The 14,467-nt window shown below is 41.0% G+C and overlaps 1 protein-coding gene across 2 annotated transcripts in view; it reads left to right on the top strand.

Annotated features, from left to right (window-relative positions):
- The first annotated feature begins 441 nt into the window (after window positions 1-441).
- The window catches only part of cnpy1 (canopy FGF signaling regulator 1), a 14,435-nt gene continuing 409 nt past the window's right edge, over window positions 442-14,467 (top strand). The window contains exons 1-6 of one of the 2 annotated variants that reach the window (XM_005754155.2): window positions 494-553; window positions 862-935; window positions 1,513-1,615; window positions 2,487-2,602; window positions 12,423-12,635; window positions 14,298-14,397. In XM_005754155.2, coding sequence (XP_005754212.1) covers window positions 1,522-1,615; window positions 2,487-2,602; window positions 12,423-12,635; window positions 14,298-14,397 — 523 coding nt within the window. In that variant the 5' untranslated portion in view covers window positions 494-553; window positions 862-935; window positions 1,513-1,521. Of the gene's footprint in view, window positions 554-861; window positions 936-1,512; window positions 1,616-2,486; window positions 2,603-12,422; window positions 12,636-14,297; window positions 14,398-14,467 lie in introns of both variants that reach the window. The other variant, XM_005754154.2, reaches the window with a different exon arrangement.

The following is a 14,467-nucleotide window of genomic DNA, read 5'->3' as shown; positions in this document are numbered from 1 at the left end:
GGTGGGAAGTGAATTACAATGCGTTGCTTGATTAACCTCAGCATGAAGCTGAGCTGTTATGTTTAGAGAAGGGGAAGGAGCTCTTCAGTCAGATCCATTAGTATTTACGGCCACAGCATATCACTGTGGTGGTATATTTTTATAGCACTGCAGTCGAAAGCTCGAAAGTCACATGCACGTAAATATCTTCTGAACAGTTGAATATATTCTATTTAAATTACATTTAGTTTTAACTGACTGTAACAGGAGATGGTTTATGTTTGGCTTAAATGAATGTAGTTGAATTTATTGCAGTACTGTTTATTTATTTTTGTATGAATTCACAAGTCACCACTGTGGTCTAAAGTCATCAGCACACTGAAGTCCGATTTCCACATTCTACCAAAGCGTCCAGGAGTCAGCGCCTGTAGACGCTGCGTCAGTTTGATTGGTCCATGCTCTTTGAGTTTGGAATATGATTGGCTGTCCACCTCTATGCCTGACTGAACGTGGCTACACCAGAGCCGAGCACGTCAAGACGACAAGCGAGCCGGAACTAGGTGTACTAAGAGAAGTAGGCCGAGTGTGCTTTTAAGATTGACGCATGATTTTTGTTATGATAAAGATATACTGAATAATTATTTCGAGACAAAGATTCTGACTTATTTTTTATTATTATTATTTTGTGTGTGAACTTTACTACCGCAATTCCCGCACAATAGTTAAATATCGAATATTTTTAGGGCAATGCCCTTTTACTTTGAAAGGCACACCCGGAAAGCTAACTGTTGTACTGTATGTGTCAGTGCTGTTACCTGTCAGTAAGTGAAGCAGAGATAGGCATGTACAGACAAATGAGCTGAGGACATGTCATTATTGTAGTAACAGCGCTGCTGCACCGAGTCCAGCCGGCTCCACGTCCGCTGTTAGCTGCTTTAGCTCGCTTTCCTCGCAAGGTAAGACAAGCTACCAGCGTTCCCTCACTATTCCCGACGTGGACCGTACCTCGTAAACAAATGTGAAATCTTAAGACAAGTCTCGTATGGCGATCAAAATCCCAGCGGTGAGAACGCGTTGAAAATATTGTTAATATTTTACTTGTATGAGCCTACAATTCGGCATTCGCTAAGTCCATAAATAGTTCGTTTCAAGTACAGTTTGATCGGATTTATGTTTGCCTTTTCCGCAAGTGACCATTCGGGGGCTTTGTACTGAACAACTACAGGTGACGTTTTAGGAAAAGCACTTGTTGATTCCTCCGTAAAGTTCCCAAAGTGCTCCCCTCTTTAAGGTTTCAGGTCTCAGTTTCAGTTGTGTACACGTGGAGGTAAAATAACACTTCAATAATGTATAAGCACACTAAACTTACTGAAAATATGATTTGCATTTAAATTGTATGTGGTTTGGGTTTTTTAAATACACAATATGTTGTGTTTTTTGAAATGTTTTCACACTTTAAGACTCTGTTACTTAGGTGTAGTATACTGAAATTTGATTTTAGTTTTTACTGTATATGCCTTTCTGTACTATTAGGCTATCAAGATGACTGCATGGGTTATTCAGATGATGGTGATGGTGCTCTCTGTCTTTACTGGCAGCAGCCAGGGGAAGAGGGACAAGGTGCTCTACTGTTCTGGTAAGTCATGCAGATCTGACAGAAGCTTTCTGTCTCAAAGAATATTGCTGCTATTTTAAGGAAAACCACAACTGAACTGCAATGCAAAAGCATCTCACCAAGTAACTCCAGAGTTGGCAAAAGTACAGACATTCTGTGCTTAAGTACAAGTACAAGTACTACTGTTAAAAAATACTTCAGTAAAGTTGAAGTGCTGATTCAACTTCTTTACTAAAGTAAACATAAAAACTGCAGGCTCAGAAATGTACTCAAAGTAATAAAGTGAAAAGTAGCTCTTTGGAGGATATTTCTATTTTCCTGCAAAGCTAACTGAACCTCATGCAATATTTATATGATAAAATAATATCAGTAGATGGGAATACAAACTGTAAAACTTTTTTAAAAATTCGTATTATACTCAGCTTGAATCTAAAGAAAAGGGACGGTGCGATTCCACATGTACAGACCCAATATCTGATTTAAAAACCTCATCAATCCTCATCTTTTAATCTAACCTCTCTTCTTCCTCTCCTGTCCCGTCTTTCTTATCTTGCACAGTGTGTTGTGCACAATAAATGCAAAAATGAGGAGAAATACTTACAACATGCACAAACATATGACCCACAGCATGTAATTAATTTGCATGAATGTAATGTTGTTGATATGCTGCTTAGAGATGCTGGTGGAGCCAGTGATAATCGATAAGGGAATCAAATCGGGAATCAATTCCCATCCATAGCATTTTGACCTTGTAGCACTTCCACAAACATCAGTATGAGACTGAATTCTGGATGATTTTTCATGTTACTTACGTAGTGATGTTCACTAAATTCCAGGCTGTGAGCTGTTGCTTGTTTTGTTTCCATCACTGAGGTTTACCTCTGTTTCCCAGCATGCAAGGCAATCGTGGATGAACTGAACCACTCAATCAGTCAGGTGGACCCAAAGAAAACCATCAATGTCGGCAGCTTTAGACTCAACCCTGATGGAACCATGAAAGACAAAAAGGTACTTTACGCCAGTGTTTACACACACACCACTCACTTGCCAAAGCCCCAACAGATGCTTCCTCATCGGTGACCCCCCTATGAGTAAAAAGTGGGAAGGAGGATCAAAGTTTTAACAGGAAGAAACCTCCAGGAGAACCAGGCTCAGGGAGGGGCAGCCATCTGTCGTGACTGATTGGGGTTGATGGGGGACGACAGGACAAAGATACACTGTTTAAGAGTTGCAGAAACCAGTAACAACTAAAGATTAAATACAGAGTGGTGTGTAAACACACAGTGAGTGCAGGTGAATCACAGTGCATCATGGCAGGCCCTCAGCAGCCTGGGTCTATTGCTGCATAACTGAGGGAGGACTCTGGGTCACCTGATCCATCCCTGACTATATTCTTAAAAAGTTAAAGTTTGAAGCTTAATCAGTGTCTGTCTCCCGAATCCACCAAAGAGGGGTCTTAAGGCTCTGCCTTCCATTCTATTTCTAAATATCCTATGAACCACATGTCTGAGAGTGAAGTGTTCTCTCTCGTCTTCATTATTCAAGACCTTGTATGCGAGAAGAATTTTAAAGTTCTGGGTTTAACAGGCCAATGAAGGGAAGCCATTACGGGTGAAATTTGCTTTCTTTTTCTAGGAATGACGTTTTCCAGCTCTAAGTGGAGCATTTTGGATCAACTGAAGGCTTTTCAAGGAGTTTTTAGGACAGCCTGATAACATTGAGTTACAATAGTCCACCCTCGAATAGATGCATAAACTAGTTTTTTAGCGTCACTCTAAGACAAAATGTTTTGAATTTCCTACACATTTGTTTAAAAAACTCTAAGGTTCCTCACAGTGTTACTGGAGGCCAAGGCAATGCAGTTCAGAGTAGGGCTGCTCAATTAATCAAATTTTAATCACGATTACAATCTAGGCTTTCAACGATCATTAAAAATGACTGAGCCGATTATTAGCCCCACCCTCGTGCTTTACTCTCGCGCTGCTCTGTGTGGCAAATCAAGCGCACCTCTCTGCATTTCGAACACGTGTCACAACAATTAAGAGCAGCGGTCTCCAACCTTTTTTTGCGCCACGGACCGGTTTATGCCCGACAATATTTTCATGGACCGGCCTTTAAGGTGTCGCGGATAAATACAACAAAATAAAACTAGTACCGGTACCGAAAAAAAGAAGATTTATTCATAACACACGTGGAAAGACCCAGGAAAACAGAGTAAACGATAACAAAATAACGCTGAAAACCGATAAAAACCCTGAAAACTATACATTTCACACCTGAGCCTCAACGCTCGCGGCCCGGTACCAAACGACTCACGCAGCGGTACCGGTCCGAGGCCCGGGGGTTGGGGACCGCTGATTAAGAGGACCCGAAGCTCGGAAAGCTAAGCAGAAGTTATTTGGAGAGGAGAGTGACTGCTGTTGGTTGAAAAGAGAGGTAAAAACCTTCAGTGATGTGGAAACATTATGGGTTCAGTCAGACGTGGATCAAGTAGACACAGTGTGTAAACTTTGCTACAGTGTCGTAGCTGCACCACAGAGCAACACTGCAAAGTTCACTAAACATAGATGTTTACATTTTTCATTTTTTTATATTGCAAACATTTGCACTGTTATCAGTATTTGCACACTATTTTATATTATTTTTTGACAATCTTTAAAGTCATTATTCAATACATTGTTATTGTTAAATAAATATCGCCAAAGAATCGAGATCTCAATTTCAGTGAAAATAATCGTGATTATCATTTTTGCCATAATCGAGCAGCCCTAGTTCAGAGTAAGCATCAAGAAATCTCGGGAAATCTTGGGATAAAAGGAAGGCTGGTGATTGGTCTATAATTAGCTAAGACCCCTTGTCTGTGAAGGTTCTCGGTCATCCAGGTCATCGTAGTTTAAGGAGCTTGGAAAGAAAAGCGTCTGGACTTTTTAAGTTACTTAAGTTACTTCTTAACTTAAGTTACTTCTTAAGTTAAGTAAGTCCAGACGCTTTTCTTTCCAAGCTCCTTAGACTAAGACCCCTTGGTTTAACTGATGGCTTTTCAAGTAGCAGTTTAATTACTGCGAGCTAGAAGGTCTGTGGTACATTGCCCATTAATAGAGAGAGTTGATTAAAATAGAAATTGAAGCATAAATAAATAGTTGGACTTCTTTGAACAGTTTTGTAGGAATGGGTCCTAAAGACACGTTGATGGTTTGGTAGTTGCTGAAGTTAATCGGAGAGATCAGTTAATTCTCAACACACTCTCACCAAACTCTCTGCACTTGCTAGCACATCTCCACGTTAAGCACTCTAAGCTGCTGCACATCCTTTCCATCTCGATCACCCCGCCTAGTCCATTTCTCCTTCCTGTTTAGCCAGTGAAATCAGAGCTGCTGGTTTGAGTGTATTAAACAGTTTGGGTATACTGTATGTAGCCATAGGGAACACAATAGACTACTTCCACAGTTTAGGGACTCATTTCTGCACACAAGACATGATAAATGTGTCATAAAACACATGACCAAGTTGCTATGCATTCTTCAGCAGTCTTCCTGTAATCCCATCCGACCCGAGGCTCTTATTTGCCTTTGATTTTTTTCAAAGACTGACTGAACATCATGTACATTTTAACAGTGCAATCGGGGTACAAGGAGCCATTTCTACATAGATGCTGTGATTAACAGATGCGGTCTTTTCATGGAGGAGTCGATTGATCTTTGTTGTTACTGTGGCTGTGTGCATGACACTGTGTGAGCGCAGAAGATTGATCCAGGCTATTGTCTGCTGTAATGAAGTCAACCCCCCCCCCCCCGGAACTATGACATTTCCTGTTGCTCAGAGGCCAGAAAATCATGAGGTTTACAGCTATACTATTGATTTCTGGAGCTTTAGCGTTTGTTGTGACTATCACTATCACGATAACTGCACCGATCAGTGTGTGCACGTAGGCGTCGACACCTACAGGCAAATTCAGAATCACAGATCTTGCCTTATGACAACTGTTTTCAACACTGATATTACTAGCTCAATGTAGCCATTAGATGTTCTGTGTGACGACATAAGTCATCAAGTTTTACTGCATAATTTTCCTCAAAACAAAGTCCAAACTATCCTCTAAGCATTTACATGTATCCTGATTAGAGTTAGAAAACAGCATTCCAGTCACCCAGCAGGGAGAATGAGCTTCCTCCAGCAGTGAGCTCCTGCTCTACTCTGAGCTGACACTTTCCTCTACCTGTTGTATTATCTGGTCAATCAGATGTTATTGAGCCACATAAGAAGCCAAACCTTGATCCCATGCCCTCCCGGCTCCCTTCTTTTCAGCAGCTTTTGACCTAGTGTGAATCAGAGAGGGAGGGATGTCACAGCTTAGATGCCATCAGTGAGGAGGATTTGCAGGTTTTAAGTCTCTGCTCTTTGGCCTTGTCACAGTAGGACTTCCTGGGAGTATGGGGCTGCTCTGTGCCACAAAAGTTAAACCTGCCTGCAACAACAATGCCACATTTAAGGCTTCCAAAGACATTGAACTTAGTTGGAGCGGGTTGATCTCATAGTGAACGGTGGGAAGTCATGCATTGAGAATGAGAGGATGCACAATAGCATGCTGACACAATGACACATAATATCATGGTCTAGAAATGTGACTCAGTGAGGTGACAGTCATTTTTTTTTTTAATCCAACAAGGATCTTTTATTTTTCCTTGGAGGTTTCTTAAAGGAATAGTCTAACTTCCAAACAAATTTCCTTTCTTTGCTTACTGTTTGATTTGGTTGATATCAGTCTCATGTCTGAGACTCTTACTGCACACGGCATTAAAAAAAACAGCGACAACCCTCAGGGCAACAAAATGAACCCATTGTTGGAGTGCCAAGTTTTGGGACTTCCAAAAGTCAGTCAGTCCCAATAAAATTCCACGTTAACTTGACCTGCTAAACAGCATAAAAAGCATGTTTGAAGTTTCCCACTTCACACCGTTATTGATGTATGAGACTAGTATTTCATTATTCAACTTGTCATGTCTCAGGTCTCTTTTGTCTTCCTCCCCTCACCCCAACCGCTGTTGCACCTGTGCAGCACATAATACACCTTCTAACTTGGCAACATTAGTAGCTAACTTGGCGCTCCTGCTTATTATATAAATATGGTATCTTTTGGCTCTTAAAAACACAGCAACAGCGACAACATGGCGAATGTTGAAGCCTTAACGTGAATTCTAAAGCCAGTGGGGAACACTGTGGTGGCTACATTCATCAGTCTGTGGACAGGACATGTTCTTCTGTGAGCTCCAGAGGCAGCGTTAGCATTGTGAACGGCCTTTGGGGCCCAGGCCCATCCAAAAGGATGACTGTGCCCCCTCAGCTGAATTCTACGGACTTACTTTTACAACTATAGGTAAAATTAATCGTTGTACAATAATAATTGTTATTGTAGTAACAACCAAGCCCATATTAATAATTTGGTCAATAGCAATTTAGAGCATCTACAATGAAATAGTAAAGTTAGTGAGTCTAATTCCCTCCTGTCAGAGTTGGTTGCCTGTCTAGTCCATCTTCTGAGGTGCTGACCCTGTTTAGAGGTGCTCGTAGATGTATGTTTGAAGTTTGGACAGTGTAGAAGGTCAAAAACACAACATGTGAACAGCCAGATTTTCCCTGGTTCAAGTCTTCATGATGGCTTTAGTGGATTTTATGAGACCATCACTAGGCCAGCATTTGATGTATTTCATCGTGGCATATCAAAAGTCAGCTGTCACTAGAGATGAAATATGATAAACCAGATCTGATCAGATGCTGAAAGGTTAAATACACTGGACTTCTTTCTGATTTCTAAGAATCACTTAGAAATAAATCACAGAAACTGGAGCATCACGAGACTTTCTAACCAAGTTTTCTAACCTCTGGCTAGTTTTTTTTAAATCTGGCTAATGAGAATAAACAGCATTATCGGCCTAAATTTAAAAGCACTATGAGAGCACAATTACAGTGAGAAAGGACAATTTGAGTCCTTTGAAATACTCACATTTACCACTGTAACAAACTAAGGAATGACTAAACTTACCTGACCATGAACACAACAGCCTGTAAAATGCCTCCACTCCTCTGTTAAAATACATAGAATAGGGCTGCTCAATTAATCGAATTTTAATCACGATTACGATCTGGGCTTTCAACGATCATTAAAAATGACTGAGCCGATTATTAGCCCCTCCCTCATGCTTTACTCTCGCGCTGCTCCGTGTGGCAAATCAAGCGCACCTCTCTGCATTTCGAACACGCGTCACAACAATTAAGAGGACCCGAGGGAAGCTCGGAAAACTAAGCAGAAGTTATTTGGAGAGGAGAGTGACTGCCGTTGGTTGAAAAGAGAGGTAAAAAAAACAAACTTAAGTGGGAAACATTATGGGTTGGCGGAGTCAGACGTGGATCATCATTTATTTCTTATATTGCAAACATTTGCACTGTTATCAGTATTTGCACACTATTTTATATTATTTTTTAAAGTCATTATTCAATACATTGTTATTGTTAAACCTTTAAAGCCGGTCAGAGCAGCACGCTCGTTTTGTGTAACTATTTTTAAATCACTGTAGAACCTGAACGCTAAGCTAGCACAATAAATTTTTTTCCATATGAAACCAGAGGAGTTGTACTTACATCTGATGCCATCAGCTTGTCCTCGGTCACGGTTTCCTTCCACATATAGCTTTGCAAAAATTGCATAAAAAGAGCTTGCAGGAACAAAAACATAATATTCCAGAAACACGCTTTGCCGATCCGATCAGCTGTTCTTAACACTTCCCACATTGAAAAAGACGTCAACGTGAACTATCGCAAGTGACGTCATTTTTGCGGAAAATGTAGTTTTTTACTTGTAGGCCTTAGAACTCGAATTGCACTGCTGGAAATAGTTTATTTTGATGCACCTGCTGTTTTCTTTGTAAATTTGCATCATAGGATTGTTTTTTTGTTTTTCCTGCAGTATATAAAAATTGCTGTATCTCCAAAAATAAAACTATGAAGACACTCAAAATAAATTTCCTGTTGTTGTAAACTATTTTTTGCAACTTTTTTGTATTTAAAGTTTTGAGGGATAAACCTCTTAAATTTCTCAAAGTAGAAATATATGTAAAAACAAAAACGATTTTCAATTTTTTTTGTAGTTTATTGCACTTTTTTGCAATTAATGTAGTTACTATGGACTTAATGCATACATATTATTAAAATATGGGCTATAACAGTTGTATTGATGTATAGCAACTTGAAATGCTCCCACAAATGGCACTACAGCATGTAAAAAAAAAAAAAAAAGCTCTGGCGGACTTGGTAATAATATAAGCTCTGGCGGACGAAATAAATATCGTCAAATAATCGTGATCTCAATTTCAGTGAAAATAATCGTGATTATCATTTTTGCCATAATCGAGCAGCCCTAACATAGAATATTATTTTATTCTGGATTTAAATATTTCAAAGACAAAAGATTTTTTACCACTTATTTTCAATACAATATGAAGTACCCAGATAACTTGAGCAAAATATCGTGCGACACATCCAGTTAAAAACAGTCTGGCATGAAGTAAAATGATACAAGGAAGCTTTAAATCTGCAGTTTTCAACTGTTAAAACAATAACTGTAGTTATGCTTGCTCCTCAGTAGAGCTAGCTAGATGCTAAAGTAATGTGACCAAGGCTTTCCCGGCGTGTGCACAAACACATGATAGGGACGAGGAGGAAAAAGGACCTCTTGTGGATGTAAGCAGAACCGTGGGATGAAGCTTTTCTCCACAGGCTAAACTCTAAGCAAAGTTGTGGCACAAGAACAATGATATTAAGTATCAATCCGCCCATCAGATTTAAACACTCCCTAGGTGCTTCTGTCATATTCTTTGCTTTTGCCAGTTTTGTTTATGTTCATCAGTGCCATGTCTTACTCTTGTAGTATCTCCGGTTTGGCCTATAATATGGTCCTTTACACCACAGAAAAAGAAGGAGCTTGTGGAGCTTAGCGTACTGTTGAGAAAGTCTTCTCACCTGACTTCTGACAAGAGTGAAGAAGCTTTACCGCCAAACAGTGTTTCAGTCCTTGTGCTGACTCTGCTCGCCACTATCTTCCAAACTGCTGACATCAAGAAGCCCTGGTTTATGATTTAGAGCTCATATAAAGACTCATAGCATTTCCATTCAGAATGACCAGCTGGTTACTATTAGCTTTACTACTCTATCATAATGAAGTAATATTATTACTGTTAGACCTTTATCAACGACTGCTATTAGAAAATTTGGGATTTAAATGATATATAAAGGTCAAAAATACATTTTAGGTTCTCCTTCCACTTGCTGCCAATGTGACATTATTATTGTTATTTTATTGTTTATTATCATTATTATTATTGTTAATTTATGGGTCTTCATTGGCCAGAACAATGACATTGAAAGGCCCCTGTCCACAGTGGTGCAATAATGGCTCCCTGTCCAATGGGAATTGAATGGAGGATAGCTTCCCTGAGAAGCCTATTCTCTGGGCCAACCAGTCACACCCCACTACCACCTCAGCCACCACCCCCCACCCCATTCTTCAAACAACACTGTGACTGACAGCTCCCTTTCACACGGCTGCAACTGGCAAGGAAGGGCTTTAATTCCAAACCATTTTGTAGCATGGCATGATAATGACTTAGACCCAAGCCCATGGATTGACATGGTTTTATTGTAGGGCCGGGGAGAGCAGCCCTTTTCTTCTCTTTTTTTATGCTGTTTGGATGAGATTGAGGATTTAGTTTTATATTCAGTTTCATTCTCATATAATCATATATATAAAAAGAAAGATATGACTGACATGATGACAATAGAGGAACATGTATTATCAATTATTTCTGCAATGAATCAGTTAATTAAACCTGTGAATGTTGCATTGTCAAACATGTACTGTTTTTAAGTCAAACTCCAAAGTATTACATTTGTGCAACAGCTTCAACAGATGATGCTATATATGAGTATTGTTTCTACTGAATGTGCCTTCAGTAGCACTTAAGCTGCCGTTCAGTAATGACTCACTAAATACAGGCTGCGGTCAAACCTACCAACTAAACCTTAATCTGACTGCTGAAGCTGGGACTTTAAACAATGATGAGAAATGACTAACTGAAATATGCAAATATAAACTATGACTTGTCATTTATATTATTATTATAAGCCTTCCGTCAAATTGGCATGGATATTAGAGTGTAATAAAAAACGAACCTAGCAAGCTTCAGGTAAAGATGATTTTGTGAAAACAGATCATGTGTTCTTCAAAATCATTAAAACAGTGGCGGCTTCTGCACATTCTCAAATTAGCTTTTTAAAAGCTTGGTGGGAAAAAAACCAAGGTATTTAAATATGTCAACATGGTTCTAGGAAAAGTGTGACCAGCATCAATTAACTGACCAAGTTTTAATCCAATAAACAAAAAATTCAGTCATTGAGTGAAAGAAATGACAGCACTGATGCCAAAGTCACCACAAGCAAGTTTTGATTGATAGGCGAGCCTCATCGCCACTGCTCTACATGACCTACATCCCCTAGTGCCTGGCCCTTCCAACCTTTAGCCCTGTGCTGTAACACCTTCTGTCGACCAGCCAACTTTCTTCCTTCTTCCTCAGCACACTGTTAGCAACCCTAACAGTGTTGTCAGGCTCAGGGTCTTCTGCAAGGATTAATGCAGCGTCGGAGAGCTCAGGTGGTTCTAATTGTCAGAGGAATCGCTGGCTGGTTTTGCTCTACTACCCCAAATTTCAGTTTGCTGAGCAGGAAGAGGCAAAGATTTGATGAAAGACAGATGGCAGAGCAGTCCTTTGTCACATCATCACATCTCAAAGTGTGTGTGCGTGTGCGTGTGTGTGTGTGTGTGTGTGTGTGTGATCAGTATGGCTGGTTAGAGAAACAGAAGAAGAAACAAAGGCTGAGAGTATAATTTATCTATCATTATAAGATCCAGTTCATCTGCAAGAGGCTCAAAAACGCTCCCTTCTTCCTCTGTGTTCTCTCACCACCCAAACTGTCCCCCACCCCCAACCTCCGTCCTGCCACTCTTTGACCAAAGAAAACAAGGAAGATTTCCTCCTTTGATCGTCAGAGGATGGAGGGGCTGAATGGGCCAAAAGACAGCGCAGAGGCAGGGTGGGGGCCGAGGAGATGAGCCGTTTACCCTGCACTTGGCTTCTGTTGAGGCCTTCTGCTTCTCCCATCTCCTCCTCCTACGACCCCACCCTTCTCTGGATCCCAACCCCTCTTTTTGCTAGTTCGAGGTATAACAAACACTGAAACCCACCCCTCCCCTACTTCACCCTTTTCAGTGCCCTATCCTTGCATCTTCACCCCTGGGCGTCACCCCTGTCACCCAATATCCTTCCGGGGATGGAGGGAGCAGAGCACAGCACCTGTCTTGACCCGTCTAGACACCACCGCCCTGTTGATTTGTCTTGAAAGGGATGGGTGGTGGAAGAGCATGGCTGAGTTTGGATGGAGGGTTGGGGAGGGTATTCATGCAGGTTAAAAGTCAAAGTTGGAGGGTGAGGTATTTCAGCGTTGATGGAGAAAACACAGCGGAAACAAGAGGCCACCCCACTGACCCACCCTGAGGCCTGTGGTGTAACACAGCTAACACTAGGCCAACCCAGAGTCTTTTCTTTTTTGCCATGATGCAGCTGTGCTGTTTTGGTCTATCCGGCACGAGTTCTTAGACGTTTCAACGTGGCAATCGGGTATTGGAAACATGAGACAATGGCTACACGGTCCAAGAAGAAGCCGTGCTGGAACATGCCAGTCCATGATGATTCCCTCCTCTCTCTTTGGTTTGATTTGCCAGGTCCCATTCGCTCGCTCGGAGACTCACCTCAGCGAGCTTCTGGACGGCGTGTGCAACAGTATGAGTGACTATGCACTCTATGTGGATCCCATCACCCAGCACAAGCAGTACAGGAGGTTTGCTCCCAGAAGCAGTGCTTCCACCGACGACTTCCCCGACTTTAAGAACTTCCAGTTTGATGGGCCAGAGGCGTCCAATGACATCAAATTCGCAGTGAGTGGAAACATGCACTGAAAACAATGTTTTTAAGTAGAACTATAGTATAGTTAGAACTGCAGCCTAGTTCAGGATCATGTACAGAAGCATTGGAAGCATTTCCAGGCCAATTTCATCCATTGCTATGTATTAAGAATCAAAAAACAAAGAAAATTCTCAGAGTTGCTAATTTTGAAACAAGTTGTTCAATAAATGAAGATGTACATTTAAAATTGGAGGCGGTGATTATGACAACCCTGCATCAGTCGGTTTCCAGCGCCGTCCAATCGAAAACAACACGTTTTGTATAGCAGAAGCATTACAAGGTAGTCATACAGTTACTTAGATGTGTAATCTAAATACACGTTTGCTATTTTCATCAATCTATCAGTTGGGACAAAATGTTAGACTAGAAAATCGGATAGTTGCAGTAATGCTATTATTGAAATTCCTTTTATATCTTTATTTATTTTAGTAAATTAATTATTAATCGGTTTGTTAAGCTCACATTGTCAAAATTAACAAAAGTATGCATTTTATTCTAGGCATTTTCGTATATGGATACTTTTATGTAGATGTATATTTCATGTTATTTAAAATAATTGCTCCTATGCAGAAAAAATAGTCTGTTTAAAACACACTACTTTTCTTTGTCTTCTTGAAGAGAAGGTCATGAATCTGTGAGCTACAGACAGATGAGAAATGAAAGAAAAACCCAGAACAATAACGTGGCGACCTGCCACATCAGCGTCAGAGCTCCTCGCCATTTATTCTTGCAGTAGACGTTGGAACAGAATTAGATATCGCCTTTTGGGTTTTTTTTTATGGTGGTGGTGGAGCATGATGTCAGTAAAACTAGAAAAGAGCTAAATAAATACAAGAATATTACTCTTTTATGTCTGACATTGTTCCGAAATCAATTTTCATATTCTTTAAACCGTTCAAAGACGCTGTGTCACATAGAACAAGTGTGTCTACGTAGCAGTGACCCTTCTTTTGATACAAATGGCCCCCTGTAGCATAATGGAGCCAACGGAGCTCTTCACTGTAGGGGTCAGTGATTCAGGGTTTTCCTTTAATTTGTCATGCGTTTGTAGTGTGGCCAGTTGGTTGTGCCAGCCATTTCACCTGCCTTCAATTTGAGAAAGTACTTGATATCACCAGTCACTGCAGAAAACCCGGTCAGTGACCCATGATTGGATTTAGTGACGTGTAGACTGAACAGCTGTGAGCTTCACCACGACGCACCATGGCGGCTTCACGTGACCGAGGGGTCTGAAGGAATTAATAGGACAGATGAAACAACAGACACGGGGAAAAGTTTGTGGTTTATTCTGAAGTTGGATTGCATCACGAGTGTGATTGGGTGAGCCAGCTCCCACTGAAAGCTGCTGCTTTAATAAACAGCTTCGGACTCGCATCACAGCCACTTTTGTACTTTTTATTCACCACCATGTTCCTCGCTAAAGAAAAAGCAGCTGGAGCAGAAGTCGAATTCATAAAAAGCGAGGAAGGGTGCTTTCACAGAGTCTTCGAAATGGATGAGCGGTTCGATAAACAGGAGAGAAACGTGGCCGCCGCCGCCATGCAAATGGCGTGCCCACAGTGTGTGAAAGATGTGTGTTGTGCATGTATGGTCGAAGCACACTTTGACCAGTGTTTGCTGCGTCTGTGTCTCAGTGTGAAACGCTGGTGGAGGAGTTGGAGGAAGAAATCATCTCTGTGCTGAGCCGGGACAGGCAGGAGAACGTGCACGAGGAGCTGTGCAGCAGAGTCTCAGGTAGCAGCTATGCTTCACACAGAGCTCACACACACACACACACACACACACACACACACACACACACACA

The sequence above is a fragment of the Pundamilia nyererei genome, unplaced genomic scaffold (assembly GCF_000239375.1).
Source record: "Pundamilia nyererei isolate P.nyererei 1_Seehausen unplaced genomic scaffold, PunNye1.0 scaffold00513, whole genome shotgun sequence".
Taxonomy (NCBI): domain Eukaryota; kingdom Metazoa; phylum Chordata; class Actinopteri; order Cichliformes; family Cichlidae; genus Pundamilia; species Pundamilia nyererei.
Note: the sequence above shows the minus strand (reverse complement) of the source record. Positions and strands in the feature narration are given on the sequence as shown.